Source organism: Emydura macquarii, unplaced genomic scaffold (genome assembly GCF_026122565.2).
Source record: "Emydura macquarii macquarii isolate MOO-44397 ecotype Brisbane River unplaced genomic scaffold, CSIRO-AGI_Emac_v2 contig_1253, whole genome shotgun sequence".
NCBI classification, from domain to species: domain Eukaryota; kingdom Metazoa; phylum Chordata; order Testudines; family Chelidae; genus Emydura; species Emydura macquarii.
The window spans coordinates 102,334,245-102,351,802 of record NW_027131390.1 but is presented as its reverse complement, the minus strand read 5'-3'; the positions used below and the strand labels follow the sequence as shown (position 1 = coordinate 102,351,802).

Here is a 17,558-nt window from a genome sequence, read left to right as displayed (position 1 = left end):
AGTGAAAAAAATCGATAACTCATTCACCTTATGGTGGAATGCTGTGATAGCTACGAGTTGTACTCTGAGCTCATGGAGAGACCCCATTTCTTAAGTTCCAATATATAGTCCAGTATCAGAGCTAGAGGAGAAGAGACCACCGTGATTTGTTTATTTTGGCACCATATCGTGAATCTCCTCCATTTGTGTAGGTATGTATGTCAAGTAGTTGGTTTACAACTATTTAAACAGAATGTCCCTTACTTCCTCTGAGCAGGTAATTTTGACTTTTTGGAGACATAGAGTTGCTACGCTTTGAGGCAGAATCTTATCAGGTTAGGGTGGTGAATCCGGCCTACATCTTGTGAGAGAAGATGAAGTAGAAGAGGAAGAGTGCATGGTGGGCATGCAGCCATTTTTAGGAGGTAAGAAAACCACGTTTGCTGGGGCCACATGGGGGCTATCAAGATGACTTTGGAATGGTCTGTTCTTATCTTTTGTAATACCCATGACAGAAGAGGGGTCGGAGAGAAGGTGTACAGTAGGTGTGTGTCCCATTTGATGAGAAAGGCATTGCCCAGGGAACAGGGACCCAAACCTGTTCTGGAGCAGAACTGTAGACAATTGGCATTTTGTGTGGTGGAAAAAGGTCTATAATTGGGAACCCCCACTGTCTGAATATATATTGTAGTACTCAGGGGTCCATTTCCCACTCGTGATCCTGGGAGAATTTTCTGCTTAGTGCATCTGCAGTGGCGTTCTGGCATCCTGCTAGTCTGAAATGTTGATGTTGTGATTAATATATCAGGTTCAAAGGAGCATGGCTTCTATGCATAAGGAGTGTGATTGTGCCCCCTCTTGTCAGTTTATATAGAACATGTAAGCAACATTGTCTGTGAGGATCTGGATCATAGGTAGGAAATGGGAATACGCATTGCCAACTGCCTGGATCTTGGATAGGTTTATATGTAGGAGGGATTCTGATGGGGATGAATGGCCTTGGACAGTGCAAGTGTGCCCCCCCAATCTAATAGGGAAACGTCCGTAGTGAGTATCATGGTTGGAGGGTTCTGTACAAAGGCACTCCTGCACAAACATTGTTTGATCTTGTCCACCAGTAGAGTTTTTTACTTTGTGTGGAATCGTGAGACGTTTGTTTATGTCATGTCTATGTGGAAAGTAGACTGTCTGGAGCCAGGCTTGCAGGTATCACATTTTGGAGGTTGATGTATGTAAAATATCTAGTAGCTTATGCTGGGATTCAGGCACTTCCTCTAGTGAAATGTTCAACGAGTCTGCCACTTTCTTAAAGAGCTCCTGGAATTGTTTAAAGGCATCCCCTGTGGTGGAAGGGGGGAGCATGATGGTTTCATCTGGGAAAGAGGATGAGAAATTGCTGCTGATGCAGCTTTCTGGTGTGAAACCTCATCCGACTGCTTGACTGCCTCATCTTGGGGCTCAGAGGGTCCCAGTACCAAAGGTGAAGGGGAATGTCGTAGCCTCACCCTCAGTGGACTGGGGGGAGGCTTTTGATGTTGTGAGGGATATGGTGTGCATAGGTTCCAGTAAGGCCACTGTGGTGGGAAAGGCAGTGGTGGCATCCATGGGTGTCAGTACCAGTTCTGAGTTTCAGATCCCGTATGATAGCCGCTTTGCTGTGATGGACTGATGAATCGTGCTGAAGTGATGTTGGTACCAAGAAGAGAAGATTCCAGCATTGAGGACACCAGCAGGTCTTTATAGCGTAATAATTGTTGTGGTACTGGGAGCATCGGTACCGCTGAAGGTGTTGCTGGTGGTACCAATAGTTGCTGAGCGGTTGTCAGTGCCAAGGATTGCACCATGTTGATTGTGCTGACAAAAACTGGCGCCCTGGTCTGTAGCACCAAACTGCTCAGTGCCGAGGCAGAGGCTTTCGATTTCCCTTTGCTGCTCGTCTGAGCTAGCCCACTTAGGGTCCTTTGTTTTTGTGGTGCCCATGGTATCAGATGGTCTCGCTACCTTGATAGTGGAAGGTCCCGATATGGTCGGCATCAGTGGGGTATGCTGAGTTGGCAGATTCCTGGGAAGGAGAAGTCGGAGCCTGCTTTTGGGTCATCTTCTTGGTGGAGTGCTCCTTTGTCTGAGCCAATAAAGGAGTGCCTCTGTCAGCGGCTGTCATAGGAGACTGTTGTCCAGGAGGGGTCTGTGATTCGGGCTTGGACACCAGGCACAGATACTTCTCTGTCATGAGTAATTTTAACTGCAAGTCTCTTGCCTTCTTAGCATAGGCTTTCAGATTATGACAATGTGAGCACTTCTCTGGGATGTGTCTCTTGCCAAGGCAGAGAACACACTGAGCGCCCACCTGAGACCAGGATAGAGAGTCTGCACAGAAGGTAGCGTTAAAACCCCAGGGGAGCTGGGCATACCTCTCAGAGAATGGTTTTGTTCCACAAGGGAGAACAACTACTTTACTCTAAAGAGTCACCAACAACTGAAACTTAGTTTCCTAAGTGACAGAAAAAACTTTTTTTTTTTTTTTTTTTTAATAAAAAGGGAAGGAAAGGTAACTACAAGCTAATCAGCAATTAACTCTTAACTGAATAACTATGCTATTTAGGCTAGGTACAGAGGCACTGCTGAGTGCTCCAACTCAAGCCAAAGGTGTAGAGAAAGAAGTAAGGGGGAGGGGTTGGTCACACAGTGCTGTGTAACTGCCCTAGGCGACACGAGACGGGGACAGCACATGTGTGACCCAACCCATGCACTGCTACTGCAAATCACCAATTACAAGCGCAGGGGTGTGCAATCACCTAAAGTGGAGCATCTGCAGGGACGCTCCTCAAAGAATTATTGCTCCAGCAGCACTTAAGTTAGAGACAGTTAAAAAATCATCCCCTCGTCTGTGGGTTGTTTAAGTTCTTGGGGCTGAAATTTATTCTTTTTCTTCACGACTACAGCTAGCACCCATAATACTCATGTCAATTTGGATCATATCAGTCAACTCTCCCTTAGCAAGAATAGAAGAAGTGGGGGGAAGGGGAAGAAACACTACAGGTGGAGCAGCTCTGCAAGTTCCTGCTTTGCAGAGGGACAAAGAGGGGAGAATGATTTGATAACCCAAGAGATCTACAACAATAGTAGATGATAGCTATCCTGGGAACCACTAGATGGGAATGCTGAGTGTCAGGAGCGGATCTCTTGTGCCTACTTTGTCTTTCGGGGTCTTCCCTAGATGGCCAGTGGACAGCCTATCAAGGGAAAAGAGATACAGTTCAATGGAGAGTTCTGCTACCCTTCCCTACTACATGACACCCCAGTCTCTTGGCTATCCAACATCAAGAGGGCACTCAACTCTCTCTTTGTTCTCAACTCTCTCTTTGGAGTGTTGCTATCTGGATAGGTACTGAAACACTTTCTCTGCTCAGTAACAAAGCAGCCTGTGTATAACAAAGAAACAATTCTTGAATTAAAACAAAACAAAGTTTTTCTCTGTCATTTTGTCCAGGAAGAGAGGATGGGTGGGTTTGTTTTTGGCAAAAGAAAAAAGGCCTCTTAGTGGCAAGAATGAACGTCCAGAACTTGAAACCTCAGAGAACAGTCTTGCAGGAAGCCCTTTTCTGTTTAGGTGATTTATAGGATTTGGTAAAATCCCTAGAACAGAGAACTTGCTGTGACAGATATGGCTATTTTCTACTATGGCAATTTTCTACAATATCTTTGGGACATTTTACTATATTACATTTATGTATCATTATGGGGAAGGGATTGTATGTAATTCTATGAGGGTTGGGGTCCACAGATTCCACGAACTTAGAATAGTGGGAGATGCTCAGGCAAATTCACTCAAGCTGTGACCTCTCCAGAGAGATACTCCTAGCCCGGACAAGTTTGCATATACTGGTTCAAACTGGATTCTCTAGAGAGCCAACAACAAAAGGACTTTTGGATAAATAGTCTGAGTTTAAACTGAAATGAGGAGTGCTTTCTGATCCAACAAACAGACAGGCCTTCTGTTCAAGGGGGGCCCAATCCTTCCTGGGAAGGGTTGGAAGGACTTGACCTATTCATTGGGGTGTTTGTTCTGAGTGAAGGTGGTTGTGAACTTGTAACCACAGAAATATCCTCTGGTGAGATATGAAGGACTGTTCACCTGCCAGAGCCCTTGTTGAACTTGGGGGTGATCTCCGGTTGGTTTGTTAGCACGTATATAGCTTCTCATTGTTTTAATATGTTTTCTTTGTAATGCTTTCACTTTAAGAATAAATATGCTGGCTTAGGAGGAGCTGTGTGGTAGTTTATACCTATGGGTAATAATATCGTTTTTAACCTATGACGAGAAAGCAAAGCAGGCCTTCTTAAGCAGTCTGACTCACTGGAGAATTCAATGTAGGCAACCTGGGAAAAAACCCAGTGAGGAAAGAGAGAGACATGCGTCTCTGCCCAAGAGAGGTGACAGCTGGGGAGCTGGAAGCTCCAGAGTGGGTGTCCTTGTGCACCAGAAAGGAGGAATACTGGTGCAATTGCCCTGATCTAGGGTACTTGCATCAAGAGTCTTTAAGGGATCAGTCATTCAGGAATCTGTGGCCCTTGAGAGCTCCCTGTATTTATCTAGTTTATCATTTTACAGCATTAGATCAATCCCCTTCATGGCTTCCCAAAGATGCAATGAGGGTTGACAGGTGACAGGAAGGTAGATTTTTTGCTTCAAGTTTTTGTTACCTCTGTCCTTCCTGTGAGCCAAATACAGCACTGTCAAGGGGGAAAATGCCTTTTTCTGTATATCTAGTGGTGCTGTGATAGGATTTGTCAAGCACTTTCCTGTGCTCTTAACCAGGAGGAGATCTCAGAGGTAGTCCTCTGCATGCCTCTTTGTAATTGGCAAGCAAAGGAGAGTATTCATTTTTCAAAAAAAGTTCACCTAGGTAGAATTATTTCATTCCCCAAGTGAATTCATGGGCAGCATCATGACACAGAGTATGTGAAGGAGGTAGATGATTATTGGCCAACTGCAAAGAATGTAGCCAGTAAATCCTGGCATAAAGTAGAATGTAAAAATTCCTGAATATTCAGGTCATATCATACCACTTAATAAAACATCTATGTCACATTAAACTTTCACACAAAAATATAATTATGATTCTGTAATGTGAAAACAGGACAAAAGATCAGGTTTGAAAAGGCAAAATTGACTTAATCATGTACTACTTCATTTAAATTGTTTTATACTCCCTGGTGCATGTCAACTGTAAATGAATGTAGTGATTTTTTGCTTTATTAACTGTGTAGCTGTGAGCTATGGATAAACACTTCTTGTTCAGAACAGCAGGTATCTAGCATGAAATCTTATTTTCAATGAAGTAAAACAATTCACTGCTCTAAATTTTTACTTTGTCTCCTAGTAGGCCCAATCCTACAATACATGTGCTTATGTGAGTGAAGTTAAACATATACTTGTAAGATCAAGGCCTCAGTCATTGTGAATATCTTAAGACTTTATCAGTTAGTTGACCCAAGATATGCCTCCTGCTGCTTTTTTTTAAAAAAAAAGTTCCTTTCCTTTAGTATCTCTGGCTTATCTTTAGTTTTACTTAAACTCATTCCTAATTGCTAAATTCTACACTGATGTATAGCCTGTACAAATGCCCTACATTGCACAGTGTGTAGATCAGCACACAATTTGGTCTTTGATAAGTAAATGTATGCATTTTACTAAGGAAACAAAAAAGGGTAGTGATGATTTCTGACCATCATTTTCCAGTCTCTTTGTGCTCCCAAGAGAAAGATCAATTCTAAATTTCTGATTTAAAATTTCTTCTGTGCAGAGCTTGGGAATAAGTAGTTTAGCACAGTAAGGAGTCTACAGAAAAGTGGGCTTGATAAAAGTTGTTCTGAAGTTAAATGTACAGTCATTAAAAAGTGAAATGTGCTGTCAATGTAGAATAATGTAGCAAATTAGAAGAATTCATTAGCAAATAGTAGTTGTCTCCTGTCAATGTACCCTGCTGTTTAAATATGGAGGTTAATTGAAAGGTTTTAGAATTATTTTCTAAAGGAAGGAGAACAAGTTCTATTGAAAATATTTGTAGAATAAGCCCCATCAAGCTGTTTTTCTTGCAAATGTGTAAGAATTTATCATCCTAACTTCTTATAAAGTGAAAAAAAAATTGATAAAAAGTTAAAGGACAGCCCCAGGTATTTTGAATACAATACTATGGAACTACCAAGTCACTCAAAGGTCAACTAACCTCCATCATCCTAAGTGCCTGCCAATCAGGGGATGGGATAAGGAGGGGGAGCTAAAAACCCTCAACGCCAAAAGTAAATGCAATGATCTGGACAGGGGCTTTATTTATAATGTGACAGGAGCCGCTGTTATGGTATGCAGGGTTGTCACATACCAGGGTACAATCCAGATTAATGTGTAGCTGTTTCACCCTTGCCCTGTAACTGCAGAGTCCCCTTCACAATGCCTTGCTGCTCACAACCAACTTCCAGCATGTAAACCACTCCCAGCTGTGTCTGTGTGAGCACTGCAGCCATCTAGCCACACCTTGGCTCTAATCAGCCTTAAAGATTTACCACAGGGTGACCCCAACACACTCCCACTCTCAGATTTTCCCCCAGACACGTATGTCCTAGCCCTCTCCAGGAAAGCACCAATATATTAAATCTATTATTCCTTTGAAGTATCTGGGTAACTCCATTTGTTGTTATATAACATGCATACAACTTGTTATTCCTTTAATTTGAAGACACTGGATTAGATAAAGCAGTAAAACCAGTTTATTAACTATGAAGAGAGATATTTTAAGTAAGTACAAGTGCCAAGGCGTAAGAGTCAGAAATGCTTACAAGAAAAATAAAGACACACCACTTACTATGCCTAAGGAACTATATTAGAGTCAAAGCAAAATTCTCACCACATTCAATTGACCAAACTCCTCTGTAGATCAGGACCCCACTCCCAGAGTCCAATACCTGCTTCCTTTATCTCTTTGGATGCAGTGAATGTGATAGGTGGGGGGAGAGAGAGAGAGAGAGAGAGAGAGAGAGAGAGGTGCCTTGGGGTGTTTGTCCCTCCTTTTCATAGTTTCAGTCCGCCTCTTGAAGCACATTTCCAGCTGGGAACCAGGAGCCAAAGAGTCTATGTGGAAGAATATCCTTGCTGTTTTTTTTTTCATGTTTGAACTTCCTTTGTCTTCCCTTCCTGCTTGATGACTATGTTTACTGCTTAAATGCAAATTAAGCAGAGCACACATTCCTTTGTTTAGGACAGACCTGTTTGCCAGCTTTTGTTTGGGCAGGGCTGTAGGGTTTGGAAAATGTGTTAACACCATACAGGGAAATCTTATAACATACAATGTTGCCATACATATTTTACCAGAACAATACTGACAGGCAAATTATGAGTTTTCAAATGATACTTTACGAGGCAAACTTTGTACAAAGATTATTATTATAGTGCGTAGGGTGTGAATACAGGAGTGTATTAATCACAACAGTGTACTTATTTAGTTGTTATTTAGTACTTATTACATTAGTGTATATGCTGTGGGTAAGAAATATTTAGCAAGCTAGGTATTTTTCACCCTAAAGCTATTTACTGGGTCACAACAGGCCATCAAGGTTTACAAATGGGTCCTGAGACCCAAAAGGATGAGAACCACAGGCCTATAATATAGTTGAGCAATTCTGATTCTATCCAGTAAGGGGCAGTGTTTCACATACACACTATCTAGTTTATTACTACTATATATATATAAAAATATATATGATCTGAATCATGTTTAGTTATTGATGCAGAATAGTCCCTTAAAGGGCTAACTTTCTAGTTCAAATACATACTTTACAACAAAACATACTCATGCTAACGCCACCTTCGATTACTGAACTGAAAGAAATGTGAAGATTCCATTGTATATACATTCAGAGAGGTTTCTACAGAATGAAGCACAATAGAGTCTCCAATCCTGACTGGGGCCTTAGGCATTAATATAGTATAAATATTTAATAACAGCACTTTTCATTATTTATTACATTTTTATTATGTTTCAATTTTCCATTAGCTTGGGTGATGAAAATAACTTTCGTTTTGAGTCAGTTCCTAGTTAATTTCACTTTCCATACACTAGCACATATTTAAGTTGTTTAAGTTTCCAGCAAAGAAAGGGGATTAATTGTTTATGAAACATTGTTTTCAGTATTTTGTTTTGAATTTCACAGTTTGGGTTTTTCAAAACCTTGATGTTACAAAACCTTGGTTTAGGGCTAACTTTGACTTAATTGTCCATTAAGGTGTGAATCCCTTGACCTTTCTGATTGAATTCTCTATCTTAAAGTTACATTAATATTAGTTTTTTTTTATTCAATACATATACACTCAATCTCTCTTCAATCCAGGAATTTTCTTTATTTTTTATACATATTGTCCCTCTCCTAAGTGTCTCTATCTATGTTCTGGTGCTCACTATCTTCAATAAAATAATGGCCAAAATCTCCACTCAGATGCGTATAGAACTTCCACTGAAATCAGTGAAGTTGTGTGCACTTCTCTGAGGAATGAATGTGACCTTTCATTTTAGAGGCAAGTAAGACACTGCTCTGATTTGATTTTTGGGAGTTTCCTCCGTTGTTCAATATATTCCAAAGCTTAACAGTTATAGGCTTCTTAATGTGCTTAGAAAAGTTATTTTGATACATGAGTTCTGAGGTCTTAAGATTCCTTTCAGACAGCAAGATTCACCAAATCAATCATTGAATAATCCAAAATTGGAAGAATTGTTATCACTAGCTCAGGCTAGTTCCATTGTTTGAGTGCATACCTTTGAAAAATGTTGGAGTTATCAAATAAAAATAAATCCCCCTAATATCATAGACACAAGAAAGTTAAGGTTGCACTTCTAAAACCAGGCACCCAAATTCTTATCTTTGCTTTTACAGCAACATCCTAAGAAAAATCAGAAACACCTACTACCTTATCTATCCATAAGCTTAATTTGATCAGTCAAAACATCAAATAGCGGAATAGAATACTTTAATCTTAAATCATATGCCCCATTTCAGCAAAGCTATGAAGCACAGGGCTCAACAAATATTATCATTTTATGACCTTCTTTCTTCTATACCGAGCACATGTAAATGAATTTTCAAATTCCCAATGAGATAAACAACATACTGAAAGCAATCATTCCCCATTTTTCATTAAGGGCCTGATCCCTCTGAAGACACTCAGCTCCTCAAATGATTTAATTTAGTAAGGTGCACCACATCTCCTTTGATTTCATGTGGCAGCCAATTATCCAAGCTAGAATGTCTTCCTATATAAACCCCAAATGCCTAGATCATTACATATGAGCCATTACATGAAACAGCAAGGATTAGTGTGGTGACAAAAGGAGTTCATTTAGTATGGAGACATGAATATATGAAAAATTACAAAACCAATGCTCGGTGCATATTTTTGATGTTCTGTGCAAGGAAGGAAGATGGTAGCTAGCAGTCTTAGGGGGGCAGGGAAAAATCTAAAGCAGTTTGGATGCCTTCTTTGAGAAACACAACCTTAAGGGCTTGTCTATACAGGGGAAAAGCTTGCAGTAGCTAGTGTGTAGTATCCACACCAGGGTAGTCTTTCTGCACATTAAGAGTGCCTTTGTGTGCTGTAGCTTAATGCACTTCAGAAGTGCATTAAGCAAAACACCAGAGGTCCCTCTTTGTGATCAGTAAAGATGTCCACACAGGCAGAATAGCTAGCATGCTTTAAATTCTCACTCTAGCTTAATGTGCACCAACTTCACTGTGTAGACGAGTCCTAACTGTGCATTTCCTGGATTCTGAATGTTTGGGGGATGGTTGTTAAATAACATTCTTGAAAAATTATATGCATTCAGATCACTAACATGTGCCTTAAGGAAGCTTAACTGCACCTTAACCAATTTTGGGTGTGGGAGAATAGGATACTGGTGTCAGCTGCTTGTTAGTTCTTGTCTAACAAATGGTGGCTCCAATAAAAAATACCAGTGTAAATTATTTTTATTTATAATGAACTTCACACCAACTATCAGAAACCTGCAAATGCACAAGAGATGGTGAATATTTTAGAAAGTCCCTATTAGCCTCTCCAAAACAAACAAGATTGATAAAAATCACAAACAAAACCAAAGATATGATACAAAACAGGATTATAAGCACAGCAATATACTTTTTGAAATTTTTGTATTGTGAGTTTTAAGACATATATAGTAGCAGGCATCCTGGAGTTATCTTTATATGAAAGACTAGAGCAGTTTCAAAAGCGCATGTCTAATCTCTCTTCTTCATGTTTGCAGTGCTGTCATAGCCATGTTGGTCCCACGATATTAGAGAGACAAGGTGGGTGAGGTTATATTTATTATTGGAACAAGTCTGTTGGCGAAAGAGACAAACTTTCAAGCTACACAGAGCTCTTCTTCAGGGCTGGAAAAGGTACTCAGTGTCACAGCTAAATTCTAGGTGGAACAGATTGTTTAGCATATTCTTTTATATCGTCAAAACACAAGCCTGAGAGCTCAAATTCATCATTTTGCTAGACACTAAAAATCACGGTATTAATAAAGACACCAGATTATGATTTATTAGATCAATCTGTAACTCACCCCTTTGTCTTATGACTGCAGGGGTGTTAACAGGCCACTTCACCTTGAATGGTCCCTTAGAACGTGTGTTAACTACTTACGCTAAACAATCTGTTCCACCTTGTATTTAAGCTGTGACTGTGGCTGAATAAGGGGGACCATTAATGTTATGCAACATCAATATTTCAAAATTGCAATATTCATATGAGATATGCCATGTCAGGTACCGTTAGAAAAGTTATTATTTGCTAAGTATGATGATATTGTTTATGTGCATGTGTCATATTTATGTTGGAAGTTAGGCATATGTTTGATGTATCTGTATTTCAACTTGTGCTGCGTTTCTGGGCGACACCCCAGACAGGATGGCTGCAGCACCAGCCTGCTTAATGGCCCATTAAGGAAACTCTCAGGTACAAGGGGACCAGAGGGAGAAACAAGGAATAAATCTGATGAGTCACCAAGACTTACGCATGTGACCCCCTGGTCCATCTTATTTATGGAAATTTCCACAAGCAGCATGGAAAAGGCCAAGGGATATAAAAGGCAGCTGCACCACATCCATTTGGTCTTCAGTCGTCAGTCTTCATCGGTCTCTGGATCAACTACTCTACAACTGAAGCTGTGAAACAAAGGACTGAGACCCATCCAGGCACTGGATGTACACAGAGGGACTATACAAGTCTACAAACTCCACAATTCCACTAGAAACCTGATACTTTCAAATCAATTGTATTTGTCTGATTGCTTTAATCATTTAACACTTCTCTTATAGTTTGTTTCTTTCCTTTTATGATAAACCTTTAGTTTTAGTTACTAAAGGATTGGCTGGCAGCGTGGGATTTTGGGTAAGATCCAAACTTATATTGATCTGGTGCTGTGGCTGACCCTTTGGGGTCAGGAGAAACCTTTTTGGTAAAGAGCATAGAGTTTTAAATAACTGGTCTCTTTACTGGACCTAGTGGCTGATTGGGAGCCAGAGACTGAAATCCGGTAAAGGGGGCTGTGTATATTTTTGTGTTAACTTCTTGATAACCAGTGTGGGGAATCAGAAGCATTGGCTGTGGCTGGTTGGGAAGTCTGACTTCAGGGTCACCCACCAGTGCTGGGAGAATCTGCTCTCCTTTTGCTGCCTGCCCTGACCTTGGCATTTTCAGATGGCCGCCCTAGGCATGGATGGGTCACAATGACACTCTGAGTAAGTTTCCCAGACCTGAAGAAGAGTTCGGTGTAGCTCTAAAGCAGAGGTCCCCAAACTATGGGGCACGCCTTTCCAGAGGGCACAGAAGAACCTTCAGGGCTGTGGTCTGGACCAGCCCCCATCTCCACTCCAGCCCCACCCCCTGGCTGCAATCCCAGCCCCCAATCTCAGCTCCCAGCTGCAGCCCCGGGCCCTGCTCCTACCTGCGTCCTGCACCTGGGCCCTGCACCCCACTCCTAGCTGGCCCCAAACTCCTGTTTGCGGCCCCCAGTCCCTGCAGCTGCAGCACCAGCCTTCACCCCAGCCACAGCCGCAGCTTAGGCATGGACTAGATAAGAGGGGCACAACCCCAAAAGTTTGGGTACCACTGCTTTAAAGCTTCTCTTTTTCACTAACAGAAGTTGGTCCAATAAAAGATACTGCTTTATCCACCTTGTCTCTCTACTTCATAACAGAAAAATCTAGTCCTTCGTGACCAAATTCTTTGCTGCTATATTTAAAAAAACAAAAACACAAACAAAAAATCCTACTCGTGTAAGTCATAGGAATCAAAAACCCTTCATATTTGTCTGAATTCACATTTATTGATTTGATTATATTCAAGTCTCTTGGGTTACATTATAATGAGGTTAAAGCATGCAGAGATTTCTACAGCCACATGTAGAAATGTCAGTTATGAGAATGGTAAAAAATGCCATCACATGGAGGAAAGAGTGACATTAGCGTATTTAGAGAACTATTATACCCATGAGTGAAATAATGCAATCAATCAGCTAGCTGCAAGATAAAGGTAATTTGATTTCCTACAGTTTACCAATAATGCAATGCTCCTTTACATTAACAAATTTAAATGGCATGATATCCTGCAAACAAGAATAATTCACATGAAATGTTAGACTGTGTTAATTGGATAGAAAGAAAAGGTCATGCCATCACTGAAATATCTACATACTGGTTATAGTGCTATGAAATAATTCCACCCTATTTCAAATAAGAATTAAAAATCAATCATTTTAATCATATGAAATCAATAGTAAATAAAACTAGCTTTACATCACTTATTTTAATATCTGCGGCTCATTTTTTATGATTGCTGTTTCTTGCTTAAAAATGTATCAGTTCTTACTGGTCAGTATCAGAGCCAAAATATATTCCAAAGCAGTCATGTGATAAAAAGATTTGGATTAACTACTGAACATTTATTGTGTTAATTATTCCACATATATTCAGTCTTCATTTTTACACTTTGGTAAAAACAGGTGAGTGCTATGTTTACTTACTAGACATTAAAGAGCACTGAAAATTCACACTTGAGTGAATTTTATTTCTATTCATTACTGTAACAAGGAACACCTAGGATTACCCCCCCCCCCACACACACACACACTTTGTACACTTTTTGCATTTGACAGCATTTTAACATTAGCACTATGTCAATGAGTCAGTGAAATTACAGTAACAAGTTGCAAGCACCTGGGGTAGGGGATGTAACATAGTGAGGTGTTAGTGTTTGTAAAGCCCTAGCACGATCAGGCACTGATCTTACTTGGTACTACTAGGCATACCGAATATATACAATACGTAACTGAGCCAGGCCTGAATTTGGACCATGATCTAGTTTTGCTGCCATTTCACATTAAAATTGATATCTAATTTGCTCTCTGCCATTATCCATATGTCTCTCCTATAAAACTGTGTGTGAATTATATTTTCTCACGTGAGTTTCTCTAGACAAATTCAAGCCATCTCATTTTCTGCCCATATTTCTAATTATTTAGGTAATATACATTTTCTTCTGTCCACCCTGGTGCTTGTAACTCCTAGTTTAGGCCCCAATCCTGCAATCAGATCTTCATGGGCATACCATTGTGCCAGTGCCCAGTGGTTTTCATGGGACTCCATGAGGCAGAGGTCCCCAAACTTTGAGGGGTGCCCTCTAAAGGGGGCACAGAGGAATGTTTGGGAGGAGAGAGGGTTCATGAGGGGCCCAGCCCAGCCCCAGGGGAGGTGAAGGGGGAGTGCCACCCAGCTCCACTCTGCCCCCACCCCAGCTCTGGCCCCAGGTGCAACTCCACTCCTCCGTGCTCCCCCCCAGCCCAGCTCTGGATTCCCTTTGCACCCCCAGGCCAGCTCCACCTCTAGCCCCAGCTCCTCCCCATTCCCACCTTTAGCCCAAGCTCCCCTGCTGAGCACCTACTGTGCAGTAATGGAGGGCAGACCCAGACAGATTCCATTACTGGTAAGGGGTGGGCGTGACAGGAAAATTTTAGGTGGTGCCAGAAGGATCCACCTGCACCGATCTGACTGCAGAATCGGGGTTAGGTATCATGTGAATTTCACTGATGTGCTGCTTAGCACATCATTAATGAGATGCATTAGTGAGATAAATAACACTGTTTCTAACAGTCATTCCTGTGCACCCCATTACGCAGCTTACCCCAATTCAAATACTGCTATTTATCAAGTTAACTTCCAATCTTTGTGACAGAACTCCTATTCTGAACTAAATAATTTTTCAGAGAAGCTGAAGTACTGTGCAGCATATAAGACATTAATTTTATGATGACAGCTGCATATGGTAAACATCGAGTCTATTAGCTATTGATGGCTATGGCATAATGAATAAATATATTCAATTTATTTAAATGATAATAGTTTATAATAAGCTTAGCTCATGTTACAGATGATTGTAAATTCATCTGAGGATTTTTTTAACATCTCAATGCTGACGTGCTTAAGTGCCGTGTTTTGCTAAGGTTATCAAGATTACCAGGGATAAACGGCCTCCTAAATTACAGGAGCAGTTTGAAGGGTGCTTTAAGACACTAAGGCGGCTTGTCTATATTCCCTTTTAAGACAGAATGTAAGGCTTGGAAATGTTAAGTTAGAAAACTTAGCAAACTTCCCAGAAAAATTTGACAGGCTTACTCAGATTCTTAACTATTTAATAGCTTTTATTTATTAACTTGCTACAACTACTTAAATTGAATCTTTCTTTTACTGATTCATTTTTGTTTTCTATGATCATAAACAACAAAAATTGAATACAATGATTAAATTCTAGACACACTTACTAATACAACAACTAGTAAATTATTTTACTACAAATCTTATTCCCTTATTCTATTACAAACTCTCAAAACACATATAAAACTGAAAAAAAGAAAACTCCTAACAATTATAAAGCATGTACAAAAAGCAGTTATTCCAACAGTTACAATCACAATCACTCCTGGAATACAAGTAGAATTATTGCTCGTTTTACATTCACTACTCACCACATACAGAGTAGAACTCAGCTGCAGCAAAACAACAAATACTTTATGACCTGGTCTTTTTATTTAGAGCTCTATTTTTTATCCAGGTGAAACCTCTATCGTATTCACACCCAGGTTATCATCCGCAGGACAAGTCCCAGCGGGTTATCAGTCCAATTACAACAGGCTGGAGAGAGGCAGGATGGCTGATCAGACCCTCTTGCAGGCCCGATTCTGGTGTACCCCTTGGGGAGGCTCGGTGGTTCTCATGACAAGGTCTCTAATTTTTGCTTTGTCTGACAACCCTTTTATCTCCACTCCAGCCTATACGTCCGCCAAACCAATTATGGGCATTTTCTACATCACTTTGTCGGTCCCTCCTTGAGGAATCCCTAGGCCAGGAGTTTATTCTTGACCAGGTGTAACTTGCCAATTAAAAGTTGCAGCGTCTGCAAACTTCCAAATATGGCCCTGGAACTGCTGGGTTCACAAGTCCCCCTTATTTCAAGTTTAATCGGTCATTTTTCGGTCAGGCCAGGGTTCTTTGTTGCCTTTGAGTTTTCTCCCCCATGTGGCTCATAACTCATACTTTCTTATCTCAAAACTAACAACTTCCCCTTATCTACTACAAAAATAACTAGAAACAACTACAAAAATAATTGGTTACAAAACCTTGAAGCACAATTAACTTTCAGTAGATTCTTTCATTTATCACTTATAAATTGGTTACTTGTTCCTCTCTCAACATGGACTTGGGGCACACACATAATACAATGATTTTAACCCATTACGACAAATGCAAATTATAACAAAATTCAATGGGGATTTAATTCTTTTAAATTTAGACCATCACTGATTTTCATTCACCTTATTAGAACAACAATAATGGCAGCCTATAAGAGAAGTTAACATTTAGTGGCACTGTGCCCACCCAAGTCATATCTAGCAGACACCGTCAGAAAACAGATCTTTTTCCTACCTCTTTGTTTCCTTTTGCCTTAAAGAAAAAAAAAGAGTAACAAGTGGATGATCTCTCACAATACCTCATGATCTCTGCTAGCATCCCAACAGCAAATTTAATCCTGGATCCTGCAATTGGATCTGTGTAGGTGGATCACAAGGAGTCTCATTTAACTGAGAGAGGGGTGATATCAGGTAAAGGAGAAGAAAGATTTATGCAAAATACAGCTAATGAGGTTGCTTGTATGAGTAAGGTACTCATGCCCACTGAGGAGGTTCCTTTCAAAATTAAATGTGTTTTAGGCATAAGAGTATGGGTCATTGTTGGCAGAAATCTGACATGTGAGTGGGGCTTTGAAAGAGGAAAGGGAAGATGCATGGTGCACAATATCCGGAGTGGCAGCATAGGATTAGTTGCCAAGGAATTTACAGTTCTTGATCCCAGGGGAGAAGAAATAGACAGATAATAAGATTGAATCTGTAAATTGTACTGCTGTAACCAGTGAATAGAAACAAACTTTTTAAAAAAAAAAATACAATGAATTTCAATCAATTTAGAAATATGAAGTTGATACTTTATTTAAAAGGCTATTTAGTCCTTTATACCAAGATATAATTTTAAACAGCCAAACCCATCTTCAGAAACACTACATATGTGCAGCATGGGCAAGTTAATGTTATGATGAGAACCTTAACTTCTGCATTTCCTGACATTTTACAACTTTAAAATCACAGCCTTAAATGCATTTAATGTCACTGGGCTGTTAACACCCTACTTTTTGTTGTTTGATGTTAGAAAGGGGTAGAAAAATAAGTAGCAATGACTGGCTAGAGGCAGGGGTGTAGAGGACCTTTCAAGCAGCACATGAACAGCCTTGCTGTCTGCACCAGTAACCTTTGGAGCTGCAATTCCCCCCGGGTGCAGCTCCCGCAGTGCTGTCAAGGGTGGATGGGGTAGATCAGACAGACAGGTCTCCCGGCAGGCGGTACAAATACTGAAGACCTGTCTACACGGCAGCTTCTCCTGGTGGCTACCACCAACGGAGTTGAACCGGGGGTGGAGGAGTTTGCTAGTGCAGATGAAGGCACGTTTCAGAGAGCTGCGCGCACAGAGGGCACTTACAGGAACTGAACTCACACCTCTTTGGAGGACAGACGCTCAGACTTGTGAGGCGCTGGGCTGGGACTGGAGGGCGCAAACCCGGCGTGTGTGCACACGTGTACACGCCCCGGATGAGGTGCCAGCGCCTGGTCAGCAAAGGGTGCTGAAGACCCAGCCAGGCGCTTCACACGTGCCCGTACTCTGGAGGCCACGGAGCCTGCGATGTGGGGCCATGCCGGAATAACGCAGCCAGCGCGCGCCGCGAGCGGGGCACTTCCCAGGCCCGGCTGTACACCCACCGCAGCACACACGTCATCCGGCCGGAGCCACCTACCAGGCAGCGGGGGGTCCCGGGCTGCCGCCTCGGCCATGCTCCTGTCTTGCTGCGATCGGGCCGGGGTCTCGGAATCACAGCCCAGCTCCGAGAGGTGGAGTCTGGCGCAGGCTTTGTCCGTCACCAGCAG

The 17,558-nt window shown here is 41.3% G+C and overlaps 1 protein-coding gene across 7 annotated transcripts in view; it reads right to left on the bottom strand.

The window, feature by feature from the left end:
* Window positions 1–17,500, bottom strand: part of HSPBAP1 (HSPB1 associated protein 1) — a 65,423-nt gene extending 47,923 nt beyond the window's left edge. For 6 of the 7 annotated variants that reach the window (XR_010919904.1, XM_067549638.1, XM_067549636.1 and 3 more), the window contains exon 1: window positions 17,429–17,500. Coding sequence is in view for 6 of the 7 variants with exons in the window: in XM_067549638.1 (XP_067405739.1) it covers window positions 17,429–17,465 (37 nt within the window). In the remaining variant the exon portion in view is untranslated. The remainder of the gene's footprint in view (window positions 1–17,428) is intronic. The other variant, XM_067549641.1, reaches the window with a different exon arrangement.
* Window positions 17,501–17,558: the final 58 nt, after the last annotated feature.